Source organism: Pteropus medius, unplaced genomic scaffold, assembly GCF_902729225.1.
Source record: "Pteropus medius unplaced genomic scaffold, Ma_sr-lr_union100, whole genome shotgun sequence".
NCBI lineage: Eukaryota > Metazoa > Chordata > Mammalia > Chiroptera > Pteropodidae > Pteropus > Pteropus medius.
In genome coordinates this window covers 10,591,301-10,610,739 of record NW_024349519.1, presented here as the reverse complement: position 1 = coordinate 10,610,739, position 19,439 = coordinate 10,591,301, and the positions used below count along the sequence as shown (strand labels likewise).

Genomic DNA, 19,439 nt, shown 5'->3' with positions numbered 1-19,439 from the left:
AAACCAAATTGGGGTGCTCCTAAAATATGCAAAAAAAACAAAGGATCTCCCAGATTGAGCACAACCCAATCTACAAATGGGTAACCCAAAAGGCACAAAAGGAGATGGTCTCTACAGATCGGCATCACAACAGAAAAAGGTATAGATGGCTCCATGACTGCTTCAGCATCCACTACAGGGATGAATAAAGCAGCTTTTCATCTCCCACACCCAAAGGCATCAAGTCTGTTGCTTCAACAGAATGTCAAGAACTCTTGTGAATTTCAGTTTATTATGCAAAGCAGAACTCTGGGAATTTAACAAATAAAATTTGCTTTAAAATACAAATTTAATTATACTATTTTACATATCTAGGAACTGATGAGGAATAAAATCATCTCGATTACCAAATTTCATCCTTATATATTCATATGGATCTTCTTGCCACAGCTCTTCATCTTCATCCTTATAACACATCACAGAAAAAATCACATCTTCAGAGATATTCTAAAAAGGGAATAAACAGAACAACAAATGGGTATAAGCTATTCAAATTTGGGAAATATTAATAATGTATTTACTGACAACTTTTATGGTGTTAGTTTTCCAAATTGTTATATTAATCTTTCTGTTATGCTTGCACTGGCTAAGGTGAAAGCAGGAAAGCAAGAGCCTAGGGAGGGGGCAGGAAGAGAGTGGGGTGAGTGGGTTAAACATAAGATTGTTTTTAAACAACAACTGATTAAAAATATAGAGAAAGAGATGAATGTAAATGCTATTCTTTGAAGCAACAGCAGGGATAATAAAGTTTTACTAACAAATCAATATCAAACATACCTTGACTCTTGGTTACATATACTAATATACTAATATATTTCTTATTGTAAACATTTTTACATTTCCATTTTGGTCCTAAATATCACCATGTCGACATATTAAAATTTTCTGTTCTTCCATTTTCAAAAACCTAACCTGTATGTGTGGCTTCATCTGCTTCCATGTTACAGAATGAACAATCCCTTGGTTGAGATAGTTGAATGCTTGCTGAAGAACACGGGGGGCCACATACTCTTTCTGTCTATATTGGTCTAAAATTTTTAGTAGTACCTATAGGAAAACAGGATGAGAAAATAAAGGAGAACGTAAATAATTTAAAGGTTAAGAGTAGGGGCACTTTAGGCATGACATAAAACCCAAAATCCATAAAGATAAAAACTAACAGATTTTTAGGGAAAAGAGTAATATTGTGGAAAAGTTCATAGGCAGCTTTAATTATTAGATAGGTCCATGTTTTATATTGAACTGAAGGGTGTCTCACTGTAATTTCCAGCCACTTGTCCTACTTCTAACTTGCAGAATTACTCAGAATAAGTCTACAATCTATTCCACATACTTCAAATAAATTAAGATTACTGTTAAAAAATAATAACAGACTTGACTAAATGAACACTGAAAACATCCATACAGCAAGAGACACCACAAACAGATTTTAATAGTTGATAATGGTGCATTTCAAATTAGAAGAGAAATGATAAATTATCCAAAAAATAGTACTGGGACAACTGATTATCCATCTGGAAAAAAATGAAGCTGGTACCCTAACTAAACTTCACAACAAAATAAATTCCAGATGGGTAAATATCTCAACAACAACAACAAAAAAAAACTGAAAGCATAAAATTCCTAGAAGAAAACCTGGAAAAATTTTATTTTATAATCTCGGACCATGGAAAGTCTTCATAAATATCACTATAGCAAGTTTATAACTGAACTGCTAAATAAATTAACAGGGTGCCTTTCAAAACATGTACAGAATTTATGAATTTGGAACACAAATTCAGTTCAAGTTATGTAAAATTCAGATTTATAAAATTTGTCAGAAGTCCTACCCTCACCCAGATGCCCTTTCTGCAATGCTGGCTAAAAATGGATGCTATTGAACATGGTTCTTCCTAGAACAGTTGTGGTTCATACAAAGTGGTAGGAGATGAGAGATTTGAGTAAAAAAAAGAAAAGAAAGAAAAAAAATATAGGTTTTGATAAGAAAGCTATTTTTAAAACTAGGAATATATACCTTAAATAACCAAGGTACAAATAGTTAATGACATGGATGCAATAGTGTGAAATTTATGTGACACTGGGAAAACTCTACTGAACACAATTCAAGAGGGCATCAACTTTAGGATGCTTAATGGTTTATATAGCAGTGAAAAGAGCAGAAGACAAAGCTGACCAGCTTCTTGATTATGCTAGTATCCACAGCGAACCGCTGAACTGATAATTTTATTCATTATTCACTAATTTCCCCTACAGACTGCTTCATGGACCAACAAAGTAATTTGTGAGAAAATTACAGCCATAGCTTTCCTGAACTGTTGCAAGGTACATTTTAAAAATGACAATCTATAAAATGATACTAGACAAAATGATAATCTATAAAAGGAAGTACTCCATCTAACATAACAGGTTTGAAGTAGTTAATTTTATATCATTGACAATGAGGAAAACTAATATGTATAGATTTATAAAAACCTAGAAACACCTCTATATCATTAAAGACTTTTACTATGTCTGATTAATCTTTGCTTCCCCAACATGGTCCTAACACAGCCAGCAGTCAATAGTTATTAAGTTTTATTTGTGGAAATATAAACAAAAATATCGTGATTCAAATGGCAATACAGATTAACCAATTTTCATGCCCACTTGTCCTTTGTAGTTTTTAAATATTGGTATCAACCTAGATTATTACTCAAGAACTAATTTTCACTGTATAGAATGGTTCCAAAAATTCCACAAAAAAAAGTATCAGTTTTCAGCTGAAAGTCTTAACTTCTGAGCTCACTTCTTCCTAAAATAGATCAATAAGTATTCTATAACTTTTCTGATATAAAAGCTTGGAACAAAGAGGTAAGGCTCAAAGAAATGGAATGTAAGAAACTCATAAGAGGTCAGAGAGTTAACAGAAGAACACAATCTAATACTGGTAACTGCTACACCAGTATCAACAAACTTTAAAGGCTTGAGTCCAGCACCTAGAAGTCTAGAGGGCACTTCTTGTGGTAGCTCCCCTAGGCCACTTGGTTCCAAAACTGATCACAGTATATTAGATTTCCAGAGCTGCCATTTCATCCCTTATATTTAAATATGTAGCGTATTAATATGTTCCTACTTTGAAATAGATAGAAATGACTTAACTACTTCCAGTACTGTCCTTCTTCTATTTGAAACGCGTAAGTTTATTACCTGCTGAATTCCCACTGCATAGGTTTTCAAAAAGAATTCAGAAAATTCAAAGTATTCTTTTGTGACATTTCCTGGGCTTCCATATCTTAAAATACAAAGAAAAAAAATGTTTAAATATCAAGAATTTTAAAAACAAGCATGTTCACTAGTTGAAATACAGTGCCTTGTTGAAAGATATATTCTACTGGGGCACAAAACTAACACTTTCCCCTTTTTTCACAGATCCCAAAATGAAATCATGATGAGCTATACTTAGACTCTAAGAGCTCCTAAAGGGCAAATATTACAAATAAAATGTTACAGCTGACACATTTTTTCAATAAATGCTTCTATAATTAAATTTAACTAACTTTCCTATGGCATTGAACGGCCAAGCACCTTCTTGCACAATTCCTGAATAATTCCAATGAGCTAAACAATGTCATTTCTCCATTCGTTTCATAGAAGAAGTTTAGAAAAGTCAGAGAAAACTGACAACCTCCTTATTATCTCAAAGTCATAATGAGTCATAGTTAAGCCTACTTTAAAACAAAGAGAGGGTGACTTTTTGCCCTCTAAGGCTCTAAAGACAAATAATCATATACTGTGGAGCATCAAGGGACCTAATTTTATTATATCCAACACTGAGATACTGACCATAAGATCATACGTCTAATAAACAGGATTACCGTTCAAAAAGACGAGCTACAATATGCAATGCCCACTTCTTACACTTCCACCAGACTAGTTCTGGTCTATCATCCTCATCAATTTGCAGAGTCTCCTAAGAAGACAAAAACACCCAGATTAAATTTCTGCATAATAAAAGGGTTTATGTGAATAACAAAGGCAGAATAAATCTTGATATAGATTAAGTAATATTAAATGTGAATTTAGATTGCCACACAAATGCAAATTCCTTCTTATAAACTGCTAGGTAGGATTTTTAAATAAACAAAGCAAATTTCAACTAACCAGTGTTGTTGTTTATCTCTTATTTTCAAAAGGCCCAAATACATAGAAAAGAAATACAAAATACCATATCACTTGAGAAAGCTCTGGATGACAGAAAGGTTCTATACCTCTATCCAGGTGTCAGTAATGCAAGCGAATGTTTGCCAGAATTCACTGAGCCACTCACTAAGCTCTGTGCACTTAATGGACATAAATTAAACCTCAATATAATTTGCCTCAAAATATGAAAAAAGAAAAAGTACTGCACATTTGAAGGCAAGCTTAAATTTTTAAATATTTGATATTTTAATTTGATTAGTTACTTCAGTTAATTTGATAGGTGAAATATAGCATAATTGTTATTGCAGATAAAAATGAGACACCATCTTTAACCCATCAAACAGGCAAACAAAATTTTATATAAGAGATATTCTCAGTCACCACTTAGTAAAACATAAGCCAGGGCAATATCTCTGGAAAGCACTTTTGCAAGATCTGTCAAAGCCTTATACTCTTTTAGAAGCCTATCCAAAGAAAATAATTATGAATGTGTATAAAAATTTAGCTACATATATATAGTTAAAACATTAAAAAACTAAACTTTAACACCTAGTAAATGAAGCATGCAACAAAAATAAAAGTATAAAAACATAATCATAAAAAATATTTACAATAGATTTTAAGTGAAAAACATATTTCAAAACAGTACCTGCATATACTATTTTTATAAATAAAGGCTAGAGGAAAAAAGGCTAGAGAAATAAATACTAATTTTTTTTTTTTTAATATTTAGGCAAAGCAACTCTTGGTTGGCCTCACAGATTACAAGGAACTTGTCAGGTTACAATCCCTTATTTTTTTATTTTTTACACCTATAGCACCTGATCTTCCTAGGTGGTTTCCCATCCAAGTACAAATACTAATTTTTTAAAATGGTTTTTATCATGTTTAGGATTAGTTACTTTATTAGTTTTGCTTATCTGAACTTTCTAAAAATGAGTGTGTATTATTATTTTTATTACAGTAATTTTTTTCCAAATAGGCTATGATAATAAATCAGTCTACCACAAATATTTTTCTTAAGAATACAAGCCCTTTCTTACAGGAGGGACTGTCCTGTCAATAATAGTTCGAAAGATCTCCATCCACGCTGTCATGGTTTGGTTATTCACCAGTTGAAGAGGCAGTGCATACTGAAAACAAAAGAAAAACAACATCAAATAATAATTCCTCCCCTCCAAAAAAAAAAATCAGCAATTTCATCTATACTGGAAGGCTAAAATATACAAAATGGCTAACATTTGACAAAGAAAACAGTAATTTCATATGGTTCAATCTAAAATTTAATTTAAAACAGATCTATAAACATATATATAAATTAAAATTTTAAAATATAGACGTATATATGCCATGAATTGTTTCTCTGGGCTACTTTTTAAATGAAAAAAAAAAAATTGTAATACAGTAAGGTCTCACTTATTCAGCACGAGATTCCGGATAAGTGATTTTTACCATTTACCCCTTCGTCAAACTTTTCATTTTAACCACTTTTTCCCCAGCTTTATTGAGATATAGCTGACATTTAACATGGTGTAAATTTAAGGTATACAAAATGATTGATATATGTATACACTGTGAAATTATTACCACAATAAGATTAGTTAACACCTCTATCACCTCACATAATTACCTTTTTTTTGTGGTGAGAACTCATTTTAACCACTTTAATGAAAATCTCCACCTCACAAAACATTTTTTCTATTACTTTCTTCTGTACCGTGGCATAATACCACAGCCATTGTATTACTGTAGGTCCCACCGCCACCCCACTACACTGTGAGTTACAGGAGATGAGGCACAGCACTTATGCATGCATGCATTCCAAAACCTGCTACATGAGCATGCTAAGGATGTAATGGTAAGTAAGAGACATAGTCTCTGTCCTTCTAAAGCTTACACTCCAGTTAGGGGGGAAAAAAAACATATATAAACAAGGAATTACAATATGGTAAGATACACTGTACAGATAAAAGCAATACAATATTGATAAAGGCAAAGAGGAGGACCACCTATCCCAGCCTGGTAGTATCAGGGACAACCTGCAGGAAAGACACATAAGCTGAGACCTGGAGAAAGAGCAGGGCATAAAGCAGAAGAGTAGTCCAGGCAGAAATAAAGTATTTTAAAGGCTCAGAAGAGAGGGCATGACCTATTATTCATGAATTGAAAGAACTTCAGTATGGCTGGAGTGTAAAGCACAAAGGCAAGGATGGCAAAAGATAAGGTGGAGGGATGAAGAGTTTTACAGACCATGTTAAGAAGTTCATACTTTGTTCTAAGTGCAATGAGGAATGTTTGGGCTTGAGATAGGGAACAGAGGAGGAGCAAGCTGAGGATTGGGGGAGACTGATGATGAGTCCATTTTTAGACAAAGTACATATGAAGTATCCAAAAGCCCTGTACACAATAAATAATTGATAAATGCCACTTAGACAGTTAATTTAACTGTATCATACTTTTCAAAACACGAATTTGTCTGCCTCTTCTTAAATTGTCAATCATTTTTTACTTACATTCTCACTGTAATTGTGCCTCTTAAAGCCTTCTAAATTTTTGCTCCCCAGATTCCCAGAGGGAGCACATTACTTTAATAGCATATAACAGATTACCAAAATGGTTTAAAATGTTGAGGTTTTTCATTGGTTTTTTTTTAGATTTTAGCCTATATATGTTGAGATAAAACATCTTAGATTTTGTCCTCTTAGCAAATCAAGTAGAGTTAGAAGCTTTAGGAAAATTATTTCATTAGCCTCTATCTTACTTCCTGATTCCTGGCTATGCTTCTCCAGATAGGAAAGGAAAATCTGACCTCTGAATAAATGGGATATTACTATATCTAATGGCAAAACATCTCACTGAATAAAAAATGTTTGCCTCAGAGTAAAGTGATTCTCCTGAGGAAAATTTCTGAAAAATACTTTAATAAAAAAGCAAATACACCATACATCTTCCTTCCTTATTACTTAAAAAAAAAAAAAAGAAAGAAAGAAAGAAAGGTAGGAGAGTGGGGGAACATATTTTCCTAGTATCCTAGTTTATTCTCTTCTTCCCTCTTCCCCATCCCCTCCAAAAAAAAAGCTGAGCTGAAAAAAATCTACCTCCAACTTTCTCTATTAAAAGATGAGGCTAAAAATAAAAATCTTTATTAAAGTAAAATATTTGGAAACAGTACTAAAGTACTTAAGTCACAAATGAAGCCAAGAACAAAAACAAACTATCTTGGCTCTCTAGCTCGACAAAACTACCCTCTTGCCATGACTAATTTAACTAAAAAGCATGTAAGAGAGGTTTAATTCATCATCAGACAGCTTAGACTGACAATAATTATTCCTCCTCCACCAAGATCTAAATAATTTACCCAAGTCTTCTAAGAATTAAACTTTTAAATATTTTTATATTTAAAACACTCCTTTCTCTATCTTCTTCTAATTACTTTTTAGATTATCATATTAATATTCTTTATACCCTTCAAATCAGAAAAAGTATTTTAAATACAGGAAAATGAGCCACTAAATCTTGTTAGATTTAAATAAGGTCAAATGCAAAGAAACTGCCATCATCAGTATGATTTCCCAATGAAGGACTCTCTTCTTTTCCTATAATCATAACTAATTTGCAGACAGAATGTTATGGACAGATTATTCAAGTGATCAGGTTTTAGGGCAGTTAACAACCCTGGTTCTTCCATACCCAGCACTTCAGATACTGGAGTAAAAGGCATAAGGACACTGAATCTCAGCTCTGCCATTCAGATAACCTTGGACAATCGAGTTAATTTCTGTGAGCCTGTTCTCTTATGTTGAGCCTGTTCTCTCATGTTTTTTTGTTTTAAGAAATATTTGTGAGAATATATAATAATTTTTAACCATAACTGACACTATTGAGTACTTTCCATGTATCAGGCAAAAAAGAAAAAAGAAAAAAAAAGCCCACCCATATTTCTCTTCTGCAATAGAAACTTACCTGAACAAGTGCATAAAAGATTTTCAGAATCTGTTTCTGTAGTAAAACAGAATAATGCGAGGAATCGGGAAGGAGTTGCATGATCTGTTGTTGAATACGAGGCAGAAATATTTGCATTGCTGCTATAAGAGGTTCTCTTTCCTCTGCTTTCTTATATCTACATGAGCAAAGACAAATAAAAAGAAAAATAATTTCTCCCCCTATAAAAGAGCTATAAGTAATGAATGAAAAAATATATTTTGAACTATACAAAGCTAACAAAACAAAAACATTCTAACCATTGGCTTATACTTTCTGTTTGGATTGTTAGAATAACTTAGAAGGAACTTTAAAAGAGCACACTCCTGTTTTAGGCAGAATGCCTAAAATCTCTCCGTAAAGAATTAGACTAGTTTAAAAGAATCCAAGACTATTTTACAACTTTCCTAAATAAATTTTTCTACTACTTAATATTCATCATGCCACAATTCTTCCTATAAAATACAAGTTAACAAGTTGATATGTCTGTTTAAACAGACATTATCTGTAATATAATAAATAATGTGGGAGAAAAAAACATTTCTTATACTATCCAACATTGAGAAGTTGGAATAGTTTACAAACTTAGGTGCTCTTAGATCACTTGAACTGCTACGAATCTAAAATATCTTCTCAAAATTCTGCAGAGTATGAACTAACTAGTTTTTAAAAAAGAAAATTACAGGACTTTGCATGTACAAGGAGCGTCCTTGTAGAAATCAGAAAACACTTGTCTGCCACCTCCCAAGTTAACTTTTATGGAAAACAAAATCACTAGCAAAGAAACTTTAACATTTTCTATTTTGCATCTAAAAAGTTAAATATTTAATTTACTTAATAATGTCCTCATTTGAAGATATATGTTAAGGTACTTCTATATCAGAGTTTCCAAGGAAAGCTGTTAATAAATGGTCCTCTGAAAATAACAAATAATTTGAGAAGCACTACATTATCATATCACTGCCTCAAAGATTAGCAAGGTACATTAGCAGATTAAAGGTTCTCTGAATAACTGTAGTAAATAAACATATTTAACTGTGCTTAACCCAGTATTTGCCAAATTAACCTGATTCTGCAGAACACCCACAGCAGACATCTCTATGCAATTTAGCTCTAAGTTAATACAGGCTAGTATTTTCAGGCAATAGAGACCAACTTACTCATATGTCTTCACTAGCTGATACAAACACAATAAACTGCCAAGCCAGCTTCCACTGCTCTGTGATTGCAAGTAATAGTCTATCTTGTCGACAACTGCTGGCCAGTGACCAGGAAAATCATATTTAATGATGGCACGGAGACACATTGTTAACTGGACTCTATAAGGGAGAAGAAAAAGTCCACAATCTAAGTAATTATAAATATCAGGTTTCAAAGACCTCTAATATTTTACATAAAATCACTCTAACTCCTCTTTGCCTACATTATTCAGTTATATACCTGAGGTGGGAGGATAAAGAGCAATCTTGTAAAGAAAACCTTCAATAGCTCAACTTACTGAAAATAAAGAAAACAAGTAATTTCTTAAAATAAATAAAACTTTTCAAATGGTCTTATCCTAAATACAGCTTTGAGAAAAAATTAATTTAAAAAATTCGTAAAAAGTTTTTTATAAAAGACAATGAATCCACTTCAGCTTTGCAAAATTTCCCAGCCTTTTGTATTTTGGTTATTATATCCTAAGGGGGAAACAAAACAAAACAAAGTATTGTATCATTTCAACTAGACAAACAGCTTAAAAATGGTCAGAATAAGTAAAACAAAGGCCTATATAATGGTAGGAAGCATCTCTGTGAGCCAAAACCTTGAACCATCCATTATTAGTTAACAGCCAACACAGTATACTGCACCTATCAAAGCTTCCTGAGATACTAAATTTTGTTTTTGAGTATCAGACACACGCTGGCAATTCCTAAAGAGGAAATCTAATAGCTATTTCCAAAAATATACATAAAAAAAGGCATGGGAAAACAGAAAAAGAGGAATCCCTTTAATAAAACTGCAAAGTTAAATAATAAAAGACGTGATGTCTTAACACTTAGGCCAATAATCACTTTCTCAACAGGATCTCAACTGTAATTGTCATTGAAAAGAAAATAAGGAAAAAAATTTCTCTTCTACAAATTATCAATATGGCCTTACATGATCATTTGCAAATGGTTAGAAAGTGTACTTAGCTAAATTAGGATTCCACAGTGGAAAAAAAAATTTTTTAAGTGTGTGTCATGTGAGTTGAACAGCCAATGACTTGGATTCACTGAAATGAAACAAATAAAATGTCCTTTTCCTTATGTTACCAATTCTATTTGAAAGTTTTCATTTGCAATACTCTTAAATAAACTTCGAGAATATTTCTTCAAGAGTGATTACAGCTAAGCCTTCAAGACATAAAAGCAAAGCCACAAAGAACTATCTCATAAAGATAAAGCTCTCACCAGCGGGCCGTTCCTAAACAACCAGTAGGTCACATATGCATGCAATAAAACTAAAACTTTTCAGTTTTTAAAAGTTATTTATTTTATTTTTATTTTTTGGTGGATCTCAAGAGAGTTTTTAAAATTTCATCTTCAGGTTGACCCTCCCAATCCTTTCTCATTCCAACCAAGCAAACGATGGCTATGAATGCCCATCCTTTCATACATTACTGTGTAGAAGCACTGCACGATTCAGAGAGATCTGAAAATGTAGAGATTTTGACAAGAAATAGACAGATGATGGTACCATAGGGGAGTCACTGCCAGGTTGACATTTGGGCAACCAATGAGAATAATGATAATTTTCTTGAATAAGTACACCTATTTTCTCCTTTTCACTGACAAAATAACTACACAAAGAGGAGTTCGATGTTTGTTCTCCTTCCTCACTGTTCCCCTCACAATTTCTTCCCTTTCTCCTGCTTACGTCATAATGTACATTAGACACCAGGAGAACAATTTCTATCTCTTGACATTAAACAATTTCATTCTCCTACCTATTTTATCTATTTCCCTCCTCTATTTTCAAAAGAAACCTAATTATGATAGCTCATGTTGAAAAAAATTTACTTCTATTTTAAAACTGAAAATTTTTATGACTCTATAGCCGTGCTATCCAATAGACAGGGCAGCTACTAGCCACATGTGCACACTTTAATCAAAATTAAATTTAAAATTCAGCTCCTCAGTTACACTAGCCACATTTCCCGTACTCAACAGCCATGTATGCCACATGGCTAACTACCGGACAGTGCAGATACAGAAGACTTCCATCAGCGCACAAAGTTCTATTGGACAGTGCAACTTTAGAGCACCTAATCTAAACTTGAAAAAACAGAGACAGTTCTTCTAGTTTATACCTACTCTATCCTGTCTTCTCCAAAGGAAAAGATACTTAGTTCATAAAAATGAATAAAAGATAGGTAAAATCTTAAGAAAAGTGGTAGGTTAAATCTCCTATAAGTCAATTTCTGGGTCTGGAAAAAGAAAGCACACAGTAAAATAAAAAGTCAAGAGATTATAACTAAGAACCTAAGTTATTTAAATAGCTAGAATTTATATAATTTTACTTAAGTATAATTTTTGCCATATATAACTTTTTGTGGCAACTTAAAGCAACTAAATCTTCCAAAATATTGCAAACAATTATAAATGCAAAGGCAAATAAGTAAAACAATAGTGAGTGCCATCTTCATTACTTTACCTCTTTAAAATAACAAATTTGAGGCTAATGATTAAATCCAACCTCCTCCCGCCATCCATATATTTTGTGCTTCCTATTAATCATATAGGTATTGTACCTCACTAAATCTGGAGACCGAATTATTCCTTCCACAATGTTATCACGTATTTGCTGGCGATCATTTTCATGAATGTTGAATGGAAATATTGCTTCTCCCGGTGGAGGTTCTCGATCTGGCCAGTACTGTGTCACCATGTTTTTCAAGTAAATGGCAGCTAAATTAGAGGGGGAAAAAAATGCTAATGTAGCAGTATCAAAAAGATAGCTTTAATTCGGCTTTACAGAGCACGAAAAGCTAAACCTTTCAATCTTAAACATGATACCCAGCAAAAATGGAAAATCTTACAGTTATAAATAGCCAAGTGGGGAAAGGAAAATGGATAATTTAGTTTCTCTTCAGCTAGTAAAGAAAGTCTAGGCAAAAAACATTTCATTAAATCAATCTCCAGAGTTTACATGAGAGAAAAATGATCTAGGAATCAAGTATGTATCCTTAGACTAAATACAAGGTGGTCTAAATAAAACCCTACTAAATGTACTTGGAGATCATAAGAGTCACAATGTTCATAATGCCTAATTCTGAGTTGACAAATAGCTGAATTTCTACTGTCCTTCACGTAGCTTGCTTTTTTGGTTTTTCTTTCACTGGCTACTATCCTGCACTCTGAAATATTTATGCTTTTTATAGTATTGGTAATTTTTACCTAACACTTTTGAAATACTTATTACTTATAAATATAAGAAGAGAAAAGGACATCAGCTTTCAAATATTTTTATAAAATCTCAAGAAATTTCTTATCTATTTATTTCTATCAAATACATAATCAATGATTTTGTTCCCATTCTTTTTAACTCGCTTCAACATTTAATAAAAGGTTTCTGAAAAAACTAAGCTGACATACTGCTACAGGGTTTTGATAGGGAATATGAGGCTTTCTAAGCATCCCAGCTGAACACTGAACATAAATACTTATAATGTGTATTCTTATATATACCTAATATATAAGAACAAAGAGATGTGATTTACAAAGCATTTTAACTTCCCTTAAGTTTCTCCTCTCCCTTCTTTGCCCACCCAACTCTCCCTGCATCCTAATTTTAACATAAAACTAAAGTGGCTCCTAAAAACATTAACAGAAAATAAACCAACATGTTCTACATTGGCTATTATGCAACAGAAATTTAATAGAATTATAAACTTGACATTCTATAAGCTACTCTTTCATTAGTTTTGATTCAACAAAGGTCTAAGAGAGAGAGAGACAGAGAGACGGACAGACAGATGGACAGACAGACAGACAGACAGATAGACAGACAGACAGGCAGGCAGGCAGAGACAGGGATTGGAATTTTGTCTAATTTGTTTTTAATTTAGACCACACAGGCTCTGTATTAAATACCATCTTTTATCCCAGTACATTTATATTATATAACAGTGACTGGCAATAAAAATGTATAGACTTACAATATGAATAAATGATCTAAGAATCTGTCAACAGTTCAGACTGATTTCATGAGATTAATCTTTACAATAAGAAAAGGCAACTCTATTATACACAAATGCATTTTAATCCCTATAAAACTAGTCTTGAAAATTAAAAGCAAACTTCAGACAGCAAAGATACAGACATGGTAAAAGCATAGACTTACTTATAATTCAATCAATAAATGCTGTTAATTTTATAACTAAAAAATATTTTTATTATGGGGCACTATACAAGATGGCCTATATAAAAGGCACACCGACTAATTTGTATATGTTGAAGTAAATCTGTAATTAGTTAAAATAAAATTTAACTTAATGTAATAATTTGAAAAGAGAATATTACACTTAGAGATAACCATGGATTGCTAAGGATAATGAAAGAAAAATACCAAATTTAATTGAGACGCTATCAATAATCTAAAAACCACCCTTTAATCATTTAATTCAGGTATCTATTTAACCATTTGCAAAGCCAAGAAATAAAATACAAATATTATCTTAATCTAGTCATGAAGAAATAAAGTATTAAACTTTTTTCCCTGCAAAATCCACTTATTGTTTCAAATATCTTAAGTTTGAAATTAACTTTCTAAAACATACAGACACTGCTCTCCATCTCAAGCACAATGAAGAGCCACTTAAGTTCTATGCCCTTGACCCAGAGCCACAACCACGTAGGTCAACTGGGTTTTCCTAACCTCAAAGTGGAAAAAAAGGGTCCTATTATAAACTCAGTGAAGGAGATGCTGTGCTTTCTGAGTTGATGTTTCTAAGCTTCTCCCTTTTTCATCATATTGGTAGCCCTTCTCTCTTATTCTTACTTGAATTTGTCAAGGGTAGGAAATCAGACAGCAATATATGTATATTATATCAAAACAAGTTTTAAAAGATTCTGAATAAGAGCCAAGGAGCTTTCTACAAATACGACACATGAGTTTTAATAAAAGAGCTTCCTGAAGTGCTTCTGGACTGATCAGAGTTCTTTCTGTTTATTGCTAAGTTCTGTATTCTAGAATGCTAATTAACTTTGACAAATAAATAACCTATGAATAACAACTACAAACTGAATTTTTGTATCCTCTCCCTATCCATCTTTCGAAAATACATACCAAAAAAAGGATAACAAAAAGCAGGCAACATAGAGAAAACAGAAACCATGCTTTTTTTCAAATGATGATTCTACATTAGTCATCAGCGATGACTTCTTCAGATGTAATACCCCTTAACTACCACTTTTAAATCCAAACTACTCTTCTGCTCACAGAAACTCTAAAATGTCCTAAATAAAGTACATTTCTAAACCTAAATTTACATATATTAGAGTATCTCTTCCCTTCAGTGGTAAGGAGTAAAATAACTGGAAATAAAGTCACTTGAGAGATTCCTGATCATAACTACCCTACATTTAAGATGGAATCCCTTCTCTGCACATTGTATGATACTAATGTTAGTAAACTTATCAATACCATAAAAGGAAAACAGTAGAGCAAACATCCAAACTTATTTTGTTTTGCTTGCCAAGAACAATTTTTTTTCCATTTCTTCACAGTGAGAAATGTCATTAATGAGCTTGCTTGATTGTAGCAAGAATATCTCAGAATTGCTCACATGAAAAATCAATAACTTAATATTTTGCAGAATTTTATGTCTTTCCAGTTAATATTAGCATAATAATTTACACCATTATACAGGCTAATTTTTTTATATATAAAAGATCATCATTCTTTTTTGAATGTCATACTAAAGAGATAAATTATCTGTCTGGGTGTCACCATAAGATTCTTATGGGACATCCTTGTTTTTAAATAATAGATTAAATAAGAGAAAATTTATAAATGGCACTTAAATTTAGGATAATGTAGAATTTTACACAGTGTATTTCAAACTCTATGATACTATAGATGCTCTAAGATAGAAGTTGTCCTAATAAATTAGAAAATGATCAACCACCAAGATAAACTCTGTCCTGTGACAGATTTGAAATCTACATAAATTATAAAGATAAAAATTGCCTTTAAATGCAGTTCATATTTTATATCAAACCTTAGTTACCTAAGTTATTAAGATTCAAAGTTGTACAGATCTGGTTGTGATATGAGGAGCCTAACATTCTAATGCACTGTTGATAGAAAAAGCAAGCAAAAGCAACTTGGTGATCAGATTCAAAATTCTAAATGATAATATCATTAATATCCATTGATCTAGCATTTCCATTTCTTATAATTTATTCTATGAAAATATTCCCACAAATATCCAGAGATATATGTCTAAGGATACTCATTTTAGCATTGCCTGCATCAATGATAACAAAAAGCGACAATAAAGGAAATATCCATTAATATCAAATTGTTTAAATAAACTATGGTAGTTCTATACAAAGAAATACTGAACAATTATTATAAAGAGTAAAGTATATGCACATGCACTGACATGGCGCAATCTCCCAAGGGTACATGGCTAAATAAAAAAGGAAATGATAAAAAAGCATGTGTAATATAAACTGTTTTTTGTCACATTTTAAAGCCCACGTCTATAGAAAAAAAAATTGGAGAACCATGCACCAATCTAATGCAAAAATGCTGTGTTTTTGCAATGTTTATGTTATATAAAGAAAACATATTAGTTTAATAAATTGCTTTAAGATCTTTAAAAATACGACTTCCACAAAACTTCATAGGAACTTCGTAATGGCCCTAAAACACTTAGGTTATTAAAATAGGTTCCATTTAGCAAAATGTGGTTTAAGAACAGCCTATTTTATAAACCAAAGATTAAGTAAAATTGAAAGCAATGATTTCAAAAGACTTACACAGAAGTTGTATAAACCTTATTAAAGTAAAAAAATATTCCAATGTGAATGTTTTTCAGAGGTTCTTCTAATCATAAGCACAAAGGGTTCTTTCAGGAAATCATACATATTATTATAACTATTTCCCCAAAGCTTGATGATTCCTTACATTTTTTATTGTTTTGTTCAACTAAAATTAAATATTTTTATCAGCACATAGAGTATGATCCCATTTCTATAAAGCTGTTTATCTATCCTCTACCCAAACACATGCAAAGACTAATGTTTACCTAATGTGAATGATAGTCATTTCTGAGTGATGAATGTTGAGTAGTTTTTTTGCTTTCCTCTTGGTATTCTTCTATATTGCCCAAATTATTTATAATGAGTATATGTCACAAACATAATTTAAAAAGTCTTTTTAAATATATATTTTTTTAATTAGCTATTATCATTTACCTTGAAGTTAGTATCTTTTCAGGACTCAGGATGCTCCAAGGCTTTCTCCATTTTTTTACTTTTTGGGCTCTAATGACTAGTTCATTAAAAAAGCAAACACAAACAACAACCACCACCAAATGACCAATATACGACATTATGGAACTACCATAAGGTCTCACTGACTTAAAAGTAAGTTTCATGTTTAAAACAAAAGTCCCGCTCCCCAATCATACAGTTAGGGACATCCATGCAATACATTATCTATATGATCCGACACATGAATGGAGCTCAGATCCACATGTATAAATTTACGGTATTAATCTCTGGGCCCAAAAGCTAACCACCAGGAATCATAAAAAAATTAGGGCAATTAAGCTATCAAAATCGAGAAATCTAAGGGGAAAAATGACAAAGTTACAGAGGCAAAGAATTGGTAGGTGGAGGAAGAAGAGGCAAGAAAAAGCTAGGGGAGTTTTAAGAGCTCAGTATCGACCTCTAAGTTTCCAGAGAGAAAGTGATTTTTTAAGCTATTAGAAATATTTGTTTCCTATTTTTTTAAGAAATCACAAATATTTAGAATAAAATCTCACTTCTACTTCCACCATAAATATATTTATAAAGGCTAAAAAATCAACTCACCTGCCTGGCGTACTGGGAATTCCACATGGTCAGAGACTATAATCCGAAGCAAACTGGGGGCAAAATTGATAATCTTGTAGGACTGAAATTACAAAAAAAATTTATAAAATAGGGCAATATCAATGAAAATTAGTACCTGTTACCATATATACCACTGTAAGTAAAAGAAAAACTTTTAAAGTGAGAGAAGCTCTCCAAGGTAAAACAAAGATTATTAAAATACTTCATATCAAAAAATATTATTTAGAATTGATGAATATAAGAATATGAACATTTTATTTTTTATATATATATATATGGTCAAAATGCTCTCCAGAAAGGGTGTAGCAATTTACACTCTCAACAGTAGTATATGAGTGTGTCCATCCATCTAGTATAGGGATTAGCATTATCATTCCTTCAAATTTTTAAAACTCTATTCATATTTTAAATTACATTTCCTAAAGGTTGAATTTTTTCCTGTTTGTTGGCTATTTGTTTTTTCCTACAAATTTCTTATTCTCTTTATCCTTCTGTACATGGAATATTTGCTTTAGTCTTAATAAATTCTAAGAACTATTTCTGAATTTACAATCTCACCTTTTTATTCGACCTATCTATTGCAAGTGTTTTTTCCCAGATTATCTATGCTTTGATTTTGTTTATGGTATTTTTGACAAAGAGAAAAACATGTGCTACAGAAAACAGAAGATCTGACACAGGAAAATAGACAACATTAAATAGCTGTGTATGAGCTATGGAGAGGAACCAGCCCAGATTGGAACAGTGTTGAGAGCTGTCATCAGCAGCTGCCCTTTGGTGCTGGAGCATCTTTTAAACCTAACAAATGTCCTATGTTGACAAAGTGCCTGCTGCCTGGGTCATTTCACCCCACAGAAATGTCTACTTTGACCTACTCCTGAGTTTAGCTATGATGACTTTAGAAGAACAAAAATATACATTCCTTCTGACCATATTCCACCAGATGTCTACTACCTAGACCGTATTAACAGAGCTTATACTTGGCCTTGCCCACTGACATTTCAGAAAAGACTCGTAAATTCTCAGCAAGGCTAAAAGTCAGACAAATGACGCAGAGAGACTATTCAAGAACCCACAAGCCTGGATCTATGGTGGCATCCCTTTCGATACACCACTAGGTTTATGCATACCATTTAATTTTTTAATTTAAGTAGGAAAGATGTTTCCTACTTATTTATAATAGCATTTATTAAAATAAATCTTTGACTAAAATTTTTGGAGAAAACTAGCAGGTTTAAAATATTGATCCTTTCCAGCCAAGAACATCGTGCTTTCCAAACCTTTCTGTATCTTTCAGTAAAATTTTGAATTATCTTATTAATTTTTCTTCCTTTTATCCTGTATAAACCTCGGAATCTTAAATCTGTTGTATATGAAGTAAATTCTTTTGTCCACAATTGAAACAACCAGAATTTTAAAAGAAAAATTTCTTTTAGCAGCAGTTTACAGAAGTCAAAATTAATACAGATTTAGCCCAATCTCCAACAATTTCCACATTTGCATTATTATAACTCTTGTTTGTAACTTCTGAAATACTGGAAGATCTTGTAGTGAATCAAAGATTAAAATACCTACATAGTTCAGTTCTAATCTATATAATTTTATTCTTTTAAAAATCTACACATTACGTACAAAACCACCTTTACACTTAGATTAATGCTACTTATATGAAAGTAGTTATTGGGGAAACTACTTTTATTTCAACACTGTTGCCATTGTACACATTTTGGAACTCCTCTTTTTGCAACTGTTTGCTAATTCAAAGACCTTCTGCAACTTTTTGTCTTCTCCTTTCCGCCTTAACTCAATCTATGTAAACTTAGCCAGTTAAAACATACAATGGTAAATTCAGATGTATTCTCATACTACTTAACTCACAAATATTTATCCAATTTCTTTTTCCACTTTGGGCTTCACGTTTCTAAGAAAAATAATAAGACATTTCTCAATGACTTCTTGAAGATATTTACTTTGTATCTAGGAAGTTTTCTTAAAGACCTTAATTGCTTAGCTAAATTCTGCATTTTATGAGAACTCATTTAAAGCAAAGACCTATGTTTCCCATTCTCTGCCTCACTGCCCCCTCAACATCAACTTTTCTAGTCCTCCAACACGCCAAGTTAAGGGTCTCTACTGAACCTGCCCTTC

At 32.2% G+C, this 19,439-nt stretch overlaps 1 protein-coding gene across 1 annotated transcript in view; it reads right to left on the bottom strand.

Moving 5' to 3' along the window:
• The window catches only part of IPO8 (importin 8), a 54,392-nt gene that overhangs the window by 31,922 nt on the left and 3,031 nt on the right, over nucleotides 1–19,439 (bottom strand). Inside the window, exons 2-10 of the mRNA XM_039882394.1 lie at nucleotides 17,271–17,352; nucleotides 11,975–12,131; nucleotides 9,360–9,518; nucleotides 8,182–8,338; nucleotides 5,262–5,351; nucleotides 3,894–3,988; nucleotides 3,226–3,310; nucleotides 952–1,086; nucleotides 387–486 (exon numbers count right to left, since the gene is read on the bottom strand). Of these exons, the coding sequence (XP_039738328.1) occupies nucleotides 387–486; nucleotides 952–1,086; nucleotides 3,226–3,310; nucleotides 3,894–3,988; nucleotides 5,262–5,351; nucleotides 8,182–8,338; nucleotides 9,360–9,518; nucleotides 11,975–12,131; nucleotides 17,271–17,352 (1,060 nt within the window). The remainder of the gene's footprint in view (nucleotides 1–386; nucleotides 487–951; nucleotides 1,087–3,225; nucleotides 3,311–3,893; nucleotides 3,989–5,261; nucleotides 5,352–8,181; nucleotides 8,339–9,359; nucleotides 9,519–11,974; nucleotides 12,132–17,270; nucleotides 17,353–19,439) is intronic.